Genomic DNA, 19,503 nt, shown 5'->3' on the forward strand with positions numbered 1-19,503 from the left:
GGGGGGGGGAGAGGTTACCTATACAGGACACGCCCCTATATGAGAGTTTCCGAGGCTTTATTGTGATTGACAATATTTTACGTATATACCTAATTGTCTTTCGTAAATAGTGACCAATGACAATATTTCCAATATACTTAATCCTCTTTCGCAAATAGTGATTATTATACATACAAGAGGAGACTTTTAAATTAACTAAGACATTAAATAACCAAACTCTTGACACCACAACTTAACACAATACTCTTAAGATTCGAAAGGTATACGTTATTTAGGGGAGGGTGAGTGGAACAGGGTAGTCATTCAAAATATTTAATCTTGAAAAGATATGTGAAGAGGAAAGCTGAGCGAGATTGGGCAGAGGTGAAAGATGGGCAATTGTGCTTTTATATTTTACTTCAACACTATTATTATTATTATTATTATTATTATTATTATTATATTATTATTATTATTATATTATTATTACATTATTATTATTATTATTATTATTATTATTATTATTATTATTATTATTATATATATGCTGGAAGTAAACCCCTTTTAAACATGTTTTATTAAAAGTGATTGCTGCCTCAGCTGCATTAATTTTATAAAGGTTCTTCTCTATTTTAATTAGAAAAATAGAGAAAAACCTTTATAAAATTAATGCAGCTGAAGCAGCAATCACTTTTAATAAAATATTATTATTATTATTATTATTATTATTATTATTATTATTATTATTATTATTATATTATTATTATTATTATTATTATTATTATTATTATTACTGTCTTTCCTACCAGACATTCCAATATGGGGTCCGGAGATCCACGGCATATCCGACTCCAGCCGGGTGAGACCGGGAGACATCATAAGGACCCGATGTCTAGTGGGTCCGTCGTACCCGGACGTGACCATCACGTGGTACATTAATTACCAAGAGCCGCCCGGCCACGTGAGCATCATACCCAGCGCACAGAGTGACGACAAGGGCAGAAGAATACAGATATCTGTGAGTAAGAAGAATTCTACAAAGGATTTATAGAGTTCGAATTCTAAAAAGAAGTAATTGAAGACATTTCTTCCAGTTGACAGAATTCTACATAGGTTCTGAGAAAAAACCGGTGTTCTATATATTTTTCTATCTATAGATAAGACATTTCAAGTACCAGTGGGCAGCAGAAATCCTTTATATGGCTTCAGGAACAACCGGCATTCCATACTATACTCTGTTTTTTTTCATCTGTCCATCCACCTGTGGTGTTTTTGTATGGTAACACTGCGTCCCGGGCTTTAGATAGTTACGCTATGTGTAAGTTTTAGGTAAATAAAAGGATATCTGGGTGTACATTTTTAACTGAACAGTGTTTTAATAATTTACTGTAAGCGAATTACACCGTTAATATTAGAAATAGGATATTATTAAAATCGTTGAATGTAAGCTGAATGTAACTATCTAAAGCCCGGGACGCAGTGTTACCATACAAAAACACCACAGGCGGATGGACAGATGGAAAAAAACAGAGCATAGGCTCTATGAATTTAAAGACTTCTGTGCCAGTTACCAAGTAGGCAAAATTCTATTCAAGACCTTTTCAGTACGTAATTCGAATATAGGTCTTAGTATACGGCCCAAATTCCATTCAAAATGCTCTGAGTAACCAGAATTCCATACAGGCCTCTGTGAGTGCTAAGAATACTATGCAGGGCTGAATAGGTAGCAGGGATTTTAAAGGTGTCTGTGAGATGAATGAATTCTGTACCGGGATCTATCAGCAAACAATAATCCACACAGGGTATTGTGATTAGCCAGAATTGTACCGAATCCCTGTGACCAAATGAAAAACAAAACAGGTGCCTGAAAGCAACAAGAATTCTGTACAGTACGCCTCTGGACCTTCAAAAATGTGTCTGTGAGCATCTTAACATATACATAAACTCAGTTCACTGGCCAGAATTCTGAGAAACCAGAAATTCACAAGACACACAGACATATCATAATATATATATATATATATATATATATATATATATGTATATATATATATATATATATATATATATATATATATATATATATATATATATATATATATAAATAGTGTAAAGCTGTGCATACATAAAGGTAATGCCACGGTGGAAAATGAAAAGACGAGAACTGACGAGATCTTTCGGTCTTAACGAACCATTTACTTAAGTCTTGCCTTTAGTAAAGGGTCGTTTGCCTTTAGTAAAGAGTCGTTAAGACCGAAAGATTGGGCAGTACTCGCCTTTCATTTTCCTACGTGGCATTACCTTTATGTATACCAGCTTTTACACTATATATATATATATATATATATATATTATATATATAATATATATATATAGTGTATACACCGCTTTACACTATATATATACTCATATATATATATATATATATATATATATATATATATTACACATTATAATACATATATAATATATATATAATATATATATATATAAATATATATAGATATATATATATATATATATATTCTAGTGTATACACAGCTTTACACTATATATATATATATATATATATATATATTATATATACACATATATATACAATATATACATATATATATATAATATATATATATAATATATATATATAATATATGTATGGTATGTATTATATCGCTTAATATCCAATTCACTATAAATTTGGAATAACTTATACCCAAGAGGAACTGCTCGTACAATTGAGTAGTGCTTCGTCGTCAAAGGGATTAGAACCGCTCCCTGGTCGATAAACAACGATGTACAGTGACTTTGAATCACTGAGCCATCAAGAGAGGTACACGTTGGTATGGAGTCTGCTGCAAATGCCTGATGAATTCAGGACTTGGACTTAGAATCGATATCAGCCCACCTCTACCGTGATAAGTAATTGCTGTTTGTGACATGTGGCTAATTATAGACTTTGTTATATGTTTACACGATCGCTAATTACGACTGAGCGCCCAATCAATACTAAATATATCTAAATGCTACAGAAGACAATAAAATAGTTATTCACTGTGTGTTGCCATCCATCAGTAATTTAAAGAGCCGTTCTCAGTGTAATGATGTACTCGTGCTGTTCTTTCGGAATCAATGAAAACACTGAATGACGTAACGAAGCTTATGCATATAAAGGACATTCAAGATAAAACTAAATGAGATCACGATTATTCATTACGATATATATATATATACTATATATATATATATATATATATAATAGTATATATATATATATATATATATATATATATATAATTATATATATATATATATATATATGTAAATCTATCATTTCAGACATGAAAATACGAAGGTTAGAGAGTTATAATAAAATTGTTGACGTTCGCAGACATGAAAATACCAAGGTTAGAGAGTTATAATAAAATTGTTGACGTTCGCAGACATGAAAATACCAAGGTTAGAGAGTTACAATAAAATTGTTGACGTTCGCAGACATGAAAATACGAAGGTTAGGGAGTTATAGTAAAATTGAGTGTTTTTAATCCATTCAGCTTCTCGCCTTTGACGCTCCACAAATATGAAACCAAATATATATAATGGCAGTTATAAACCCAATGCCATTCTTGTCCCTTCTCTAAGTTGTCGGTTGTATCAACTATATTTACCAGTAATTTGTATAATTTTTCCTTCTCTGATGATCTATAAACAACGTTTTACAGACAACCTTAAAATTTTTACTCGTTTTTCATGAAGACATGAATTTTAAACGAAATATTTTCTGCTTTTGACAAACTTAAACGAAACATTCTTTTGAAATTTAATCACAGTCGTTTTCTTCTTAACACAACAAATTACCTTTTAAAAAAATCACTCTATACACAAACTATCTTCAAGCTACCCACAGTTATGTTTAAAAAATTGCCCAGATTTATAGCTGCAGTTTCACATGTAAACCTTAAAAGTCAAACAAAATCAATCAATGCAATTGTAACATGTTTTGAAGCATTGTCTGTCCCTTTCATTGTCAAGAAATGACCTTTAAATTAATATGTCCTCTTTGCAGTAGCTGTGTTTTTCAACAGAAATAATGACTTTCGCCTCTCGATTATTTTTAAAGGGAGATAATGTTAATATGTGTTTGTTTTTGTTGTGCTCACTGCTCTTAGATGCCTGTTTCTGATATCTGCACCCGCGTTACCCAGCTGTGCTCACTGCTCTTAGATGCCTGTTTCTGATACCTGCATTCGCGTTACCCAAACTTCTTTCTATAAAGCTAATGATGATGCTTCCATTCTTCCCTTGAGTCTGGTTTTGTCCGTCAATTTATGGCCCTTTTTGCCATCATCTGTCTAGTTTAAGAGAGGAGGGTGGCTTAATCTGAACGTTTCTCGGTAATCTGACACTCCAAATTATTCCTACGAGTCAAAAAATATTTCTTAAGATCTTGAACAGTCTCATTACTCAAAAGTAGTAGGCCATCAAAAGTCTAATTTAATCGGGATCTCATTTTAAACCATCCATTTTTCTGTTATAATCAACATTAAGACAATTTCCCTATTTCAAAAATTGTCAAACCTACAACGACATCAATTCTTCACAAAGGTCGCACATTTTAACTCTGAATAAAAGAATCCGACCTTAAACAGGCGTCTATTTTTTCCCATATACGTTGATCTTTTGTTTACCAGAATCTAATTTTATACCGTTTTCACTGAGAAACTGACATTCAAAAGCTGAACATTTCTTTCCAACCGGACCCCACCTTTCAAACCTGTTTCCTAACACTAGGGATTGGCCTTTGAACTTCCAGTAATTTATACTAAACAGGAACCGACCTTTGAACCTCCAATAATTCATTTCCAACAGTGACTGACCTATAAAGTCTATTTCTTTACTCTAGTAACCGACCTTTGAACCTCCAATAATTCATTTCCAACAGTTACTGACCTATGAAGCCTATTTCTTTACACTAGAAACAGACCTTTGAACCTCCAATAATTTCTTTTCAACAGTGACTGACCTATAAAGCCCATTTCTTTACACTAGGAACCGACCTTTGAACCTCCAATAATTTCTTTTCAACAGTGACTGACCTTTAAAGCCTATTTCTTTACACTAGGGAACGACCTTTCAACCTCCAATACTTCTTCCTGACCAGAGATGACCCTTAAAACCTAACTATCTCCTCACACAAGGAACGGACTTCTGAACTTCCACCACTATCTTCCCAACAGGAGCTAACCTTCAAGGTCACGGAGTCATCCTTTCAGAGAGGGGCCATCGTCATCACCTGCGACGCCAGGCTGTCGGTCATCTATCACAAAATGACCAACGTCACCCTTATCAACGCGGCCCAACCGCAGCCGGCGGGTTTTGGCTGGTTCTCTTCAGGTTAAGTCTCCAAAGTTACGATGGAGCCAAGCTTGTCCTCATCATATTTCTCATCATAATCATTATCGCATTGTTATCCTCGCTGTCATGACATTTGTTATCATCACTATTCAATGCCTATTGTTATCCTCGCTTTCATGACATTTGTGATCATCACTATTCAACGCTTTTCTCATTGTGATCATTATCACATTACTGCACTTTTTCTTTGTCATACTATCTGTTATCATCACTATTCATCATATTTTTTTATCGCATTATGGCATTTCTATTCTCACTGTCATGACATCACCTGGCATCATCACTATTCAATGCCTTTCTCAATATGATTATTATCACATTACTGCACTTTTTCTGTGTCATACTATGTCATTATCACTATTCATCATATTTCTCATTGTGTGATCATTATCGCATTATGGCAATGCTTTTCTGTTTGTCATAACAGGCGCTTTCTCTTTGTCATACTATCTGTTATCATCACTATTCATCACATTTCTTATTATGATCATCACGGCATTATGACAATGCTTTTCTTTTTGTTATAACATCTCTGATCATCATCATCATCATTATTCATCGCCTTTCTCATTGTGATCATCATCGCATTATGACATTTTTTATTTACCATAATATCTGCTTTCATCACTATTCATTCATCATATTTCTCATGATGATCAGTATCGCATAATGCCATTGTTGTTCTCAGTCATTACATCAGTTACCATCACTATTCATCGTCTTCGTTACTGAAAATGTCTAACAATATTATTACTTATCATTATCGTGATTACTGTCATCATCATAGCATGAACGGTCACCATCAAGCATTATATGGTAGCAATGCCTTCATCACAATCATTATTATCATTATCATGAATTCAGCGTTAATCAGCTTCATCAGAATAATACGCTTGTCATAGATAATTTAAAAAATATATAATATTTTGAATGACCGATGTTCATTCGTGGACAGTTATATAACCACCACTATCATTTTTATCATCTCTATTATATTATTATATTAGTTATGGTTAGAATATTTTGCATCATTACAATCTTTACTATTATCACCATCTTTGAAATCATTATCTTCAACACAAAATTATCATTCATACGCCAACCTTATTACCATAACTAAACAATACAATTAAACCACTTTCATCACTGTACATCACTATCACCAATACTAATCAATATAATTAAATTTTATTTTCATCACTGTACATCACTATCATCAATACTCATCGATAAAACTAAACTTCATTTTCATCACAGTACATCACTATCATCAATACTCATCGATAAAACTAAACTTCACTTTCATCATTGTTCATAACTATTATCAAAAACATTTCATTTTTAATCATAAACATTATCATCATCATCATCATCATGCCACTGTCACTCTTAATAACCGCCTACTCCAACCTTCAATGGTATAACTTTCATCATTGTAGCTGTCATTATCATCGCCACTATAAAGATCATGAACAGCGATTTCTCTGTTGTAGTATTATGTCACGACTGTTCGTGACTGTCGTCATTATTATCATTATAATATTCTTTACCACTATGGCCCCATTTACTTGGATTTAATATTAACAACATTTTCTTATGTAGTATCATAGCTCTTTTATCATATCTATAGGCCTATACGACTACGATCGTTTTCTATCAACGCTAAAATCTTGCTGAGGAAAATCATTCTTAAATCGTTGCCGAATAACAGTTGTCCGACTGAGCTTCTCATGATTTCATAGAATAAGAACAGAATATGAAATTTAGGCCAAATGCCAAGCGCTGGGACCTACGAGGTCATTCAGCGCTGACACGGCAATTAACTGTAAAGAGGTTTGAAAGGTGTAACAGGAGGAAAACCTCGCAGTTGCAGTATGAATCAATTACTACGAGAGATGGGAAGTTATTTGGAAGAAAGAGAATACGAACCGAGGTAGAGTAAAAGGGGTTGCAGATAGGGATCGAAGGGGCGATGCAAAGAACCTTAAGCAATGCCTGCAGTGCACCGCATGAGGTTAAGTATATCTTAGTTTTACCAGACCACTGTGCTGATTAACAGCTCTCCTAGGGCTGGCCCAAAGGATTAGATATTTTTACGTGGCTAGGAGCCAGTTGGTCATCTAGCAAAGGGGCCTACAACTTATTGTAGGATCCGAACCACATTACATCGAGAAAAGAATTCCTATTACCAAAAATAAATTCCTCTGATTCCGCGTAGGCCGAGCCGAGAATCGTACTTCGGACCACCGAATTGGTAGCCGAGCGCGAAAACCACTAGTCCAGCAAGGAACTACCTCATGAGGTGCTCCGATGACGCTGCCCTCCTATGGAACACAGCTTTATAACATAGATGTATATATAGTCATCTCTATTATCACCAATGACGTTATCATAACTCGGGAAATGTCATTTCAATCATCGAAAGTGCAGAGTCATGATGTGGTACAACTTTTGTCAGACTCATAATTGTTCAAACAGGAAAATGTACAGCACATTACTGTGGCACACGAAACGTAATTGTCGATGACATTTCCAAAAATCAAAAGGTAATGAGATGTGAAAGCTTTAACGATTCTTCTACTAAACGCGAAAGCATCAATTATTAGGAAATATTTATCAGTAGCTGTTATATAAATACAAATGATGATCATGTGGTCGCTTAGCACAGAAACTAGCCATTTTTTTCTCAATGATAGTTACAATACTAGTAAAATTAATTGATAAATAATACAGAAAGTTCAACAGGAAACCGCTACACTCCTATAACTACGGATCATGTTTATACGTACACATTCACATTAAGTGTGTATGTATGTATGTATGTATGTACGTATGTATATATGTTTGTGTGTATATATACACACATGTATGTGTGTCTTAGAGAAATGAGACCACATTTGCAACACACATGGTATGCAGTCGACGTAATGCCACCAGTCGACACAGCTGTGGGTTAGGAAAACTGAATATATATATATATATATATATATATATATATATATATATATATATATATATATATATGTATGTATGTATGTATCATACATACATACATACATACATACACACTTAATGTGATTGTGTACGTACAAACATGATCCGTAGTTATAGGAGTGTGGCGGTTTCCTGTTGAACTTTCTGTATTATTTATCAATTAATTTTACTAGTATTGTAACTATTCATTGAGAAAAAAATGGTAGTTTCTGTGCTAAGCGACCACATGATCATCATTTGTATATATATAACAGCTACTGGTAAATATTTCCTAATATATATATATATATATATATATATATATATATATATATATATATGTATATAATATATACACACACTTGAGAATGCAAAACACGTCGCAGCTATAATTCTCGACAGAAAGCCCGGACATAAATTCAAGTCCACCGAAGTCTTCAGCGACAATACCTGAATTGAGGATATTGTTTCTACGTAGACAATAAATTCGGACAGAAAATGGAGGAAAGACGTATTCGCGGAGGGAAGGGACTCAAATTCGCCGTATATGACCCTTGTCTGGAAATCAGCCGATGATTTGCGACAGATGGAGTGTGAGTGGAGACATGACAGTAAGCTGGAGGGAAGAGAGAGAGAGAGAGAGAGAGAGAGAGAGAGAGAGAGAGTTATGACTTTTTGAAGACAAAGAGAGAGAGAGCGAGAGAGAGGGAGAGAGGAGAGAGAGTGTTATATAACATTTCTGTGAGAGAAAAAGTGTTATAACTTTTCCCAGAGAGAGAGAGAGAGAGAGAGAGAGAGAGAGAGAGAGAGAGAGAGAGAGTTATAATAACTTTTCCAAGAGCGAGAGTATGAGGGAGAAAGTGTTATAACTTTTCGAAGACAAAGAGAGAGAGAGAGAGAGAGAGAGAGAGAGAGAGAGAGAGAGAGAGTTATAATAATCCAAGAGCGAGAGTATGAGAGAGAAAAGTGTTATAACTTTTCGAAGAGAGAGAGAGAGAGAGAGAGAGAGAGAGAGAGAGAGAGAGAAGAGGCGGGTGGGGGGCGGGGCGAAGTAGTATTAGAAATGACTCCCACGAGCGGAAAATTTTTCATTTTTTAAAACAAAGTAGGGTCAAGCTAAAGTTCTAATGACCGATATCATTTATGGAGCGTTATCTCCCTCGGAGAAGAAAAAAAAACTTAAAATATACTGAAGAAAACTCACAAACTTTTGATAATGTTTACACGGTGAGTGCCTCCTTCATCAAATGGTCCAGCTCTAATTGATTTGGTCTGCATACCTTTGTTAGACTTTTAAATTATGGCAGAATCTTAAAAGTACATTCAAATCTTTATAGTGACTTTTTTCCCCCTCTGGCCAGCTTTGTCATTCTAAATCTGCTTCAGTATTTTCTGATTATTATCATCTTTAGCCAGATTTCCTTTCTTTTTCCTAACCTTCTAAGATGGGCGCTAAAGAACAGAAAAGACGACTGATAGGAGATGAACAGTGTGGGTTTAGAAAAGTAGTGTTTGTTATGAAATGGTATTGAGAGAAGTTTAGAAAAAAAGAAGAAAAAAAATCAAGTGGCATATTTGGACACAGAAGCAATGTGGAGGTGAGACAGTTCATGTAAGATTAAGGTACAGTGTGTGCGGAGAGATTTGATGCACAGACGATGAAGCTTCTACGTAGAGGTGTATGAGGGAGCTTTTGTTGAGGAAGTTTTCTGAATATGGGTTTCATCCACGATTCAGCAATGTAAAGTGTGAATGAGGTAGCGATTACTGTCCTACCTACACCAGTCAACCAGCCCTTGTTAGGGGAAAAGAATCAATGCTGATATATATATACCATTCACTTCTACCTTGCACGCACTCTCTCTTTTCATGGATGTTGAAGCCTGTCCTTTTCAAAACCCCTTTCACTCCATCTACCCACTCCTTTCAAAGTCTTCTTCTCCTTCTTCCACCGACCACTTCAGAACTGTGTAAGCTTCTCATCAATTTATCATCATCCATTTTCCACGTGACCTAACCATCGCAAAACATTTCAATCCATCCTTTCCCCCTACACCCATTTTATCACTTTTCTCTACATCTCCATATTTCACTGCGCCTTTATCTGCCCTCCTACATCTATTACCATTTACTTTTATACTCGTCGTTTAACTATTAAATAACAATCACTTGATCCATAAACCTACTCTATATTTCAACTCATACTATTCTTAACCTGTCAAAGCTTCTGAAATTTGACTTACCTTTTCTACCTAAATACTATCATACACCTTTCCTGGTATACTAAACAAAGTTATATATATATATATATATATATATATATATATATATATATATATATATATATATACGTATTTGTAATATATATGTCATTATACGAAGCTTTTTCTTCCTACAGGATCTTCCATAAGATCACGCATGTCCGTGGTCTTTGTCTCGGCAGGGTTTCTCCTTTGGAAAGGACTGTAGCATACCCCGAGCGTCTGCTGGAAACATATGACAGAATCTCGCTTGTGACGCCGAGATAACGAACAAGGAAAATCAATGGGAAGTATTGGTTAAAAGGTTGAAAACATACGGCCAATTATATCATAAAAATAACATCTTGAAGTTTTATTGCGCTAAATGCTGAATGGTAAGTAGAAAATCCGAAGTCAGCTGCACAGCAAAGACATTTTGAATGTGTATTATGCTGCATACTGGTGACGAGCAAACATCTTCAGTCAGCCACACACACAGTACAGAAAAAAAATTAAGCAGTAATCTGCTGCAGTACTGAATGGGAAGCTGTAAATTTACATGAATTACAGAGAGGGGAAAATTGTTCAGAGGCTTACAAGTACTTCTATACTGAATTGACAATTGAAAACTGTACCCGGAAGGTGATGAGTGCTACATATACAGGTGGAGAAGCGTGAAAACAAAACCTGTGAACTCGTTAATAATAAGTCAACTGTGAGCGTACAGAACTCTCTCTACACCCATTTAGAATTTCAACACAAAGATAACGATAATCCAGCGAAGCAGCTTCGTGAATGCTCATGTAATATGTATGTTAATTTTTTTTCTCTATGTAATTGCATAAGCTTATTCACATGAGTCACAATCTAGTCCTCTTTTGGCGCGAATTAAGTGAAAGAATAACTCCACCCATTAGTTCTGAATAAATTTTCAACGTCTGCGAAGAAGCATACCTTGCAAATGGTTTGATTATCTTGGGAGAATTTCAGTGATTTCAGTTTCGTTTTTATTTCTTTCAATTAATTCGACAGACTAATATAAACAGGGAAGACAGGTCACATAACTAAAACCTGGTCTATTATCAAAAGCTCTTGATTCTCGCCAAAATTGAAGGATCATTTTCTTTGATTGTTCTCCAAATGTTTAAACATGCGACCACAGATTCATGTACAATGTGTTTCTTGAGCTGTCGTGCTGGCAAATGTAATGATAAGCAGTAAGATAATCCTAATCAAGTCGGATAATCCAACAAATCCTACAATCAAAATATTAAGAGGTAAATACTACGACGTCAAACTTCGTGTGTAGATGTCAGCATCCCTTAAAAAAAACGGCCTCTTGCGCAATTTTAGTAATTTATTTATTTATTTATTTATTTTATTAATCAACAAACGTCTGGTCATCATAAATATAAAGAATGATACGTTACTGAAGCTGCAGTAATTTCCTCTTTTTTCCACATCCTCCACCATAAAGACGAATGACTTTCTTTTCTAGGTGAAGCCAATATGTCTTTGTTCGTGCTTTCAATCAAGCCTGGGCAAGAAAAATGACACGGGACTGCTCATGCAGTCTATCTTTAAGTAAATCAATTATTTCTTTACGGAAATGTACCTTTTTTTGGCAATACAGGTAATAATGTCACAGGGTTAAAGGAGTTTAAATCTGGTGAATAAAAAAATCTGCAAAATATATTCAAATGACTATTCCGTTACCCAATATGGCTCGAGCTAAAGGAGCTTAATTTGACGTATAAAAACTTCAAGACATCACTCTACAGAGATCTTGTGTGAAAGAGAAAATGCGTAGATCTTCGTGTTCCTTAGACATAGAATGCGCTACACACGTCACATTTGTTTTCAGTTTTTTTACTAACGATCAGTCTTCCAGTTGGATATATTTACCATTACCAATATTTTCCTACATTATTCACCGGGTTTGTCATACAATCCCGGAATGGTGCTTGTGTTCCTGGACTTGGAAACGGATCACGTCATTTTTCCACCGAGGCCAACATTGGTTACATAGAAAATCAAAAAGAAAAGAACTAGAATTAGCCAATGTTTCTGTTCAAAAAAAATATATATATAATAAAATGAATTCTAAAACTGCTTCGTTGTTTTTTTATGTCCCATCGATGCGGGAAGTATGTAAATAAGAGATGTCTTTGTAATAATTTCTTATGAAGGCATGTACGTACGAATACAGAATAAATATATATATACATATATATATTAATATTATATTATATATAATATATATATATATAATAAAACAAAAATATTAATATATAATAATTAATAATAAATATAATATATAAATATAATATATAACATATATAATACATATAATATAAAATTAAATATATAATATATTTAATATATTATAATATACTAATAGTACTAAATATGTATATATATTATATATATAATTTTATATAAACATATTAATACATATACTATATTATAATATTTTATATTATAATAATATATATTAATATAAAATATATTACATATATATACATATATATACACATATATATACAATATATATTATATATTAATAAAAAAAAATTAATAATAATAATAATAATAATAATAATAATAATAAAAGATATATTATATATATACCTATATATTTATATTAAATATATATTATAATATCATATTATACCATATATTATATTACTATATATTAACATAATTATGTATATTATTTTATATATAAATATTACTATATGTTATAATATAATGGTATATATATATATATATATATATATATATAATTATTATTTATATATTATGTATAATATATTATATACATTATATATAACATAATATATATTATTATACAATATTATATATATATTATTTATATTATATTATTATATAATATTATTATACATGTTATGATACACATATATTATCATTATATTATAATAATAATAATAATAATAAATAATAATAATAATAATAATATAATAATAATAATAATAATTTAATAAAATAAAAGGCCCATAAAAACGCCAAAATATAGAAAACAAGTACTATATTTCAAACACTGCAGTCTCTGAATTATAGTATACCATACTTTCTATATTTTGGCGTTTGTATGGGCTCCTTTTATTAGATGGAATTCTGTTGTAACAGGACATTTTTACCAGTCACACACACATTATATATTATATATAATATATATATATATATATATATATATATATATAGTATATATATATAAGTTCCTTCACTCAGACGAATGTACACAGCAAATAAATTCAGGTAGTATGGCTCCATTCAGTTGTCAAGACACTACGAGAGAGTACAGCAAAAATAATTTGTTTTTTGCTTTCCTCTCTTTCGTTACTCACTAAGTCTTCTTCTTTTTATCTCACGAGTTTAATCATGTCCAGGCGAGGGTTAATTAATAATAGGGACCCCCGGGAGCCCCATGGAAGGATGGAAATAAATTTCCCACTAAGTAATTAAGGATTCCCCTTGGGTGTCAGTTACTCCTTAGGTGCAGCGAACTTGATATATTAAACGAGATTTCTTTTGGCTTTATATCAACGTCTATGCAAATGTCAATGTTATATATATATATATATATATATATATATATATATATATATATATATATATATATATATATATATATATATAAAAACATATATATATGTATACACACACATATATATATATATATATATATATATATATATATATATATATATATATAAACATATATATATGTATACACACACATATAAAATATATAATATATATATATATAGTATATATATATACATATATATAATATATATACTGTACATATATATATATAAATAAACCATATATATGTATACACACACATATAAATATATAATATATATATATATATATATAGATATATAGATATATATATATATATATATATATATATATATATATATATTCAAGAGTTATAGAGCAGAGAGACGCGTTCATTAATTTTTAGAAGCAGGAAAATATCGACTAAAATGTTCTGAAAAGTTCTATCGATGAATCCACCTCCTGGAATAAGTGGAGGCTATGGAAAAATATTTAATATTCATCTTGTCAAGAGTATGGAACGCCAAGGAAACTTTTTTCATCATAGTCTTAAAAAAAAAAACTCGAAAACTGTACCTTATTGTGAAAATTTAAAGGCTGACTTGTAACCTCCTTCAACGCCTCGTAAACAGGTTAATAGGTAGATGAAGTCTTAAAATGGATTAATTCATAGTTAAACGGGCAGAACAGGTATCGAGTGTGATTTACAAACTTCTTTATTGACTATGAAAAGGGGGTGAAAGTGTCAAATGAATCCTAAAACTGACTATTAAACGGGCAAAGGCCTATAAAGGATACTTAATTCAAAACCTCTTCGAGGGACGGAGTGGATAGTTACAGTGGTTTGGCCAGAGACGAAAATTCAAGGTATCAGTGACAGAATTGGTTAGTTTTGTTTGGAGCCTTGAATACATACAAATAACTCTGTCTGTCTTGTCATTGTTCCTGTCTATTGTAATTATTTTCTGCGTGTTAGCCTTGTAATTGCTTCTGTCCGTCAGTCTGTATTATAAATATTTCCTTCCTGTCTGTCTGTATTGTAATTATTTGTGTGTCTGCCTTGTAATTGCTTCTGTCTGTCAGTCTGTTTTGTGAATATATCCTTCTTGTCTGACTATATTGTAAATATTTCTGTGTCTGCCTTGCAATTGCTTCTGTCTGTCAGTCTGTATTATAAATATTTCCTTCCTAATTGTCTGTATTGTAATTATTTCTGTGAATGCCATGTAATTGCTTGTCTGTCAGTCTGTATTGTAAATATGTCCTTCCTGTCGTTCTGTATTGTAATTAATTCTGCGTGGCTGCCTTCTAATTGCTTCTGTTTGTCAGTCTGTATTGTAAATATTTCTTCCCTGTATGTCTGTCTGTCTTGTAATTATTTCTTTCTGACTATCAGTCTTGTCACTGGTTCTTCTTGTCTGCCCGTATGGTAGATATTTCTTTCTATCTGTCTCTCTGTCTTGTAACTGTTTCTGTTTGTTTGCCGCTCTTGTAATCGTTACTACCTGTCTGCCTTGTGATTGCTTTTGTTTATCTGTCTGTCTTCTAATATTTCTTTCTATCTGTCTGTCTGTCTGTCTTGTAATTGTTTCTGCCTGTCTGCCTGTCCCGTAACCGTTTCCCGTGGCTCCATTTTAAAAACATCCTCTCAAAAGCGGGAGACCTGAGATTGATCCCACGATGTGGGGTGGAAACTTCTACGGACAACTTTACGGAAAAAGATCGATGTACCCCTGGTGACCTATGCAGTCAAGTAGGTGCTCTGGTGGTTAGCTGACTCGGGTGAGTAACGCCACGATTAGAAAAGGATATGGGTATTGTATCTAACCCTAAAGAACGCGAATACTGTACACACACACACACACACACACACACACACACACACATATATATATATATTATATATATATATATATATATATATATATATATATATATATATATATATATATATATATATAAGTCATATCACATTCACCGTGATTCATATACATATATCGAGCTACAATGTCCTTTAATATCTAATTCGCTCTACCTCGGAATTAGATATTAAAGGAGGACATTGTAGCTCGATATATGTATATGAATCACGGTAATGTGATATGACTTATGTAAAATGCTACGTGTTGTCAAAAGCGCTACTTAACTACCGGAGTCGAGGCGGGTTGATGTTGTCTCCAAACCAACGAATACTTCAGCGCGAGAAAGTATTTGAGGTGAGAGACGACATATACCTTTAAGTCTCTCGCGGTTGGGTGGTATCGCTTCCACTGACGGTCCCTGGATTTATAATGTACCTGCGTTCGCGCCCAAGTACAGGTAAATCTATTATCGAGAAAAAAAATTCCCCTTCGGTTAAGCATATATGAAAATATAATTCCTTCCGACGGTAGAGCGAATTAGATATTAAAGGACATTGTAGCTCGATATATATATATATATATATATATATATATATATATATATATATATATATATATATATATATATATAGTTACATACGACATATATTTTAATTATAGTTCACATGCATAGGAAGTCTACCGATTGTTTACCTGCATTGACCCTTGTGTTTCAACTCATTTCAGTTGATCTTTAGGCTTCAATTAAAGTTCTTTTGACCTTGGGGCCCATATTGACTATATCGACTAACCTGGAAACATTTAGTCCACTTAAAAGGTGTGAACAGATTACAATGAAATTAGTTGACGAGGGCAGACTGTCCAGGACTCTAGATTAATCTCATCTAGTCGTCATTTTTCAAGATAAGCTGTTATATAGCAGTTATATATATATATATATATATATATATATATATATATATATATATATATATATATATATATATATATATATAGAGAGAGAGAGAGAGAAGAGATAGAGAGAGAGAGAGAGAGAGAGAGAGAGAGAGAGAGAGAGAGAATTTCATTCTATTTACTAACTACAACTAGTTGTAGATTTATATCTTTGCCATACCCGCCGTGAAAAATCTACAACTTTCACATAATAAAAATAACGAGTGTAAATACTTACCATTAATAACAATAACTTCCATAGCAAAATACTGACGTTTCAAGATCACGAGACTGCGCAATGAAAATATGAAGCGATAATTATCCTTAATTACCATTAATTATGATTAATTACCTTTAATTACTCTTAATGCCTCCCTATTCGCTGTTCTTTCTGGGATCTTCAACCTTTATGACATTACTACAAAAATTCAGGCCATAATGGCGTTCTTTGAGCTTAGTAAAGAAATTTGACTTGGATCTACCAGGAAGGAGAGAGAGAGAGAGAGAGAGAGATTTTTGTTCCGTGAAAAAAAGTCAAAAGAGGTAGGAAGAGAGAAGCAGAAATTCAAACTGAGAGAGAGAGAGAGAGAGAGAGAGAGAGAGAGAGAGAGAGAGAGAGAGATGTAACGATGAAAGGAGTTTCAAAAGAAAAATGTAATAATACGAGATCAAATTAACAGAGTTTCGAAGTAGTGTGTGTGTGTGTGTGTGTGTGTGAGAGAGAGAGAGAGAGAGAGAGAGAGAGAGAGAGAGAGAGCCTAGTCTCTATGGGTTGGCTTCTCTTCAAGGAATGCTAATGACTTAATGGAAATCATTAAGTCTGATGTCTTTGCTCCACATCAGTAATGGAATGAGACTTAGATAGATTAAGAGATGGAAAAGTGAATAGATAGACGGAACATATTCTTTATATGTAGTATATATACATATATATGTATCTATGTAAGTATGTATATGTATATACACACATATTCATTCATATATATACACATTCTATGTATAAATGAATGTCATTTCTCCCATTACAGGGTGGCTTTGGAAAAACACAAGGCTAGTCACTCCTACGTTTATACTTTACCGATTTTGGGATGAACGCTTTGTGCAAGAAACTTCCAGGACATAAGGCTTTTAATCTACCCTACTAAGGATCATCAGTAGCCCAGTGACCCTTTTATACCTACTGCGCCACCGGCATCTATCTCAGTATTATGGCTCTGCCATTCCTACATCTTTTCATCAACATTTTGCTGCCATTTCCTCGGTTTTATTCTATCCTTATTCTAACTTCATCCAAATTATTCAATTTTTTTTATTGTCCTATCACATGTCATGCTCTCAATATCCTCTGATCTATCTACCTATACATTTCTACTACTTATTACTTTCATCCAACAATACTGATATTATTTTTTTCATCACTGTGGCTTCCATTTACATTTACTACTTTACTCTTGCTAATACAGCTTTTCAATTTACTCCTAACACAAACAGACACTTCAACAAGTCTGAGGAGGTTCTCTTTACAATTACCAGGTAAAACTTTCCCCGCCCAACCCCCAACCCCCCAGAAGGCCCACCCATTTTAAAATCCATTCCTGGCCTATGCACCTGCCCCTTCTCTTAGTTTTCTCATTTCCCCATCCTGAAAAATATTAAGCAATCATACAAACATCAAATCATGGTCTCAGTCATACTTAAGCACCAAACCACCCAGTCACTCTCGTGTCAACTTTGGAACAAGGTCTTCTTACAATATAATTCTTGATAGCTACCCATCAGCAAGCTTCTTCAGCACAAACCACAAACAAGCCCGTCAGTGGCGTGATCGGTATGGTCTTGGCCTGCCACCTTAGTGGCCGCGAGTTCCATTCTCGGGCATTACACTGAGGGGTGAGAGATGTGTATTTCAGGTGATAGAATGATAGAAGTTCACTCTCGACGTGGTTCAGAAGTCACGTAAAGCCGTTGGTCATGTTTTTGAATAACCACTGGTTCCATGCAACGTAAATACACCATACAAACAAACAAACAAACAAACCACAAACAATTACTCCACAATTTTGCTTAAACTTTGTAAGTATATGAACACAGACAAGCACATTTAATATATATAAAATTATATATATATATATATATATATATATTCTATATATATATATATATATATATAGAGAGAGTGAGAGAGAGGGGAGATGAGAGATGGAGACGAGAGAGAGAGAGAGAGAGAAGAGAGAGAAGAGAGACAGATCTAGGGACAAAAAAACGAAATAAAAAGAATAAAAATCTAGTAAGAAATCCATTACGTCTACAGATCCACCTGAGAGAAAGATGGACTTCAATTTAATAATGGACAGCAGTACAGGTGAAGAAATAATTGAAGTAGGTGAGAGAGAGAGAGAGATGAGAGAGAGAGAGAGAGAGAGAGAGAGAGATAATATTTTTGGTGCAGGATAGGAAATACGTGAAGTAAAGTTGTCTTAGAAATAACAAGAGATTATTGGATTTCGCTTGAACAA

The 19,503-nt window shown here is 33.2% G+C and overlaps 1 protein-coding gene across 1 annotated transcript in view; it reads left to right on the plus strand.

The window, feature by feature from the left end:
• LOC135202743 (uncharacterized) overlaps positions 1-12,658 on the plus strand; it is a 62,638-nt gene extending 49,980 nt beyond the window's left edge. Inside the window, exons 5-7 of the mRNA XM_064232214.1 lie at positions 789-997; positions 5,214-5,370; positions 10,763-12,658. Coding sequence (XP_064088284.1) covers positions 789-997; positions 5,214-5,370; positions 10,763-10,833 — 437 coding nt within the window. The 3' untranslated portion in view covers positions 10,834-12,658. The remainder of the gene's footprint in view (positions 1-788; positions 998-5,213; positions 5,371-10,762) is intronic.
• The last annotated feature ends 6,845 nt before the right edge of the window (positions 12,659-19,503 follow it).

This window comes from Macrobrachium nipponense, chromosome 33 (assembly GCF_015104395.2).
Source record: "Macrobrachium nipponense isolate FS-2020 chromosome 33, ASM1510439v2, whole genome shotgun sequence".
Lineage (NCBI taxonomy): Eukaryota > Metazoa > Arthropoda > Malacostraca > Decapoda > Palaemonidae > Macrobrachium > Macrobrachium nipponense.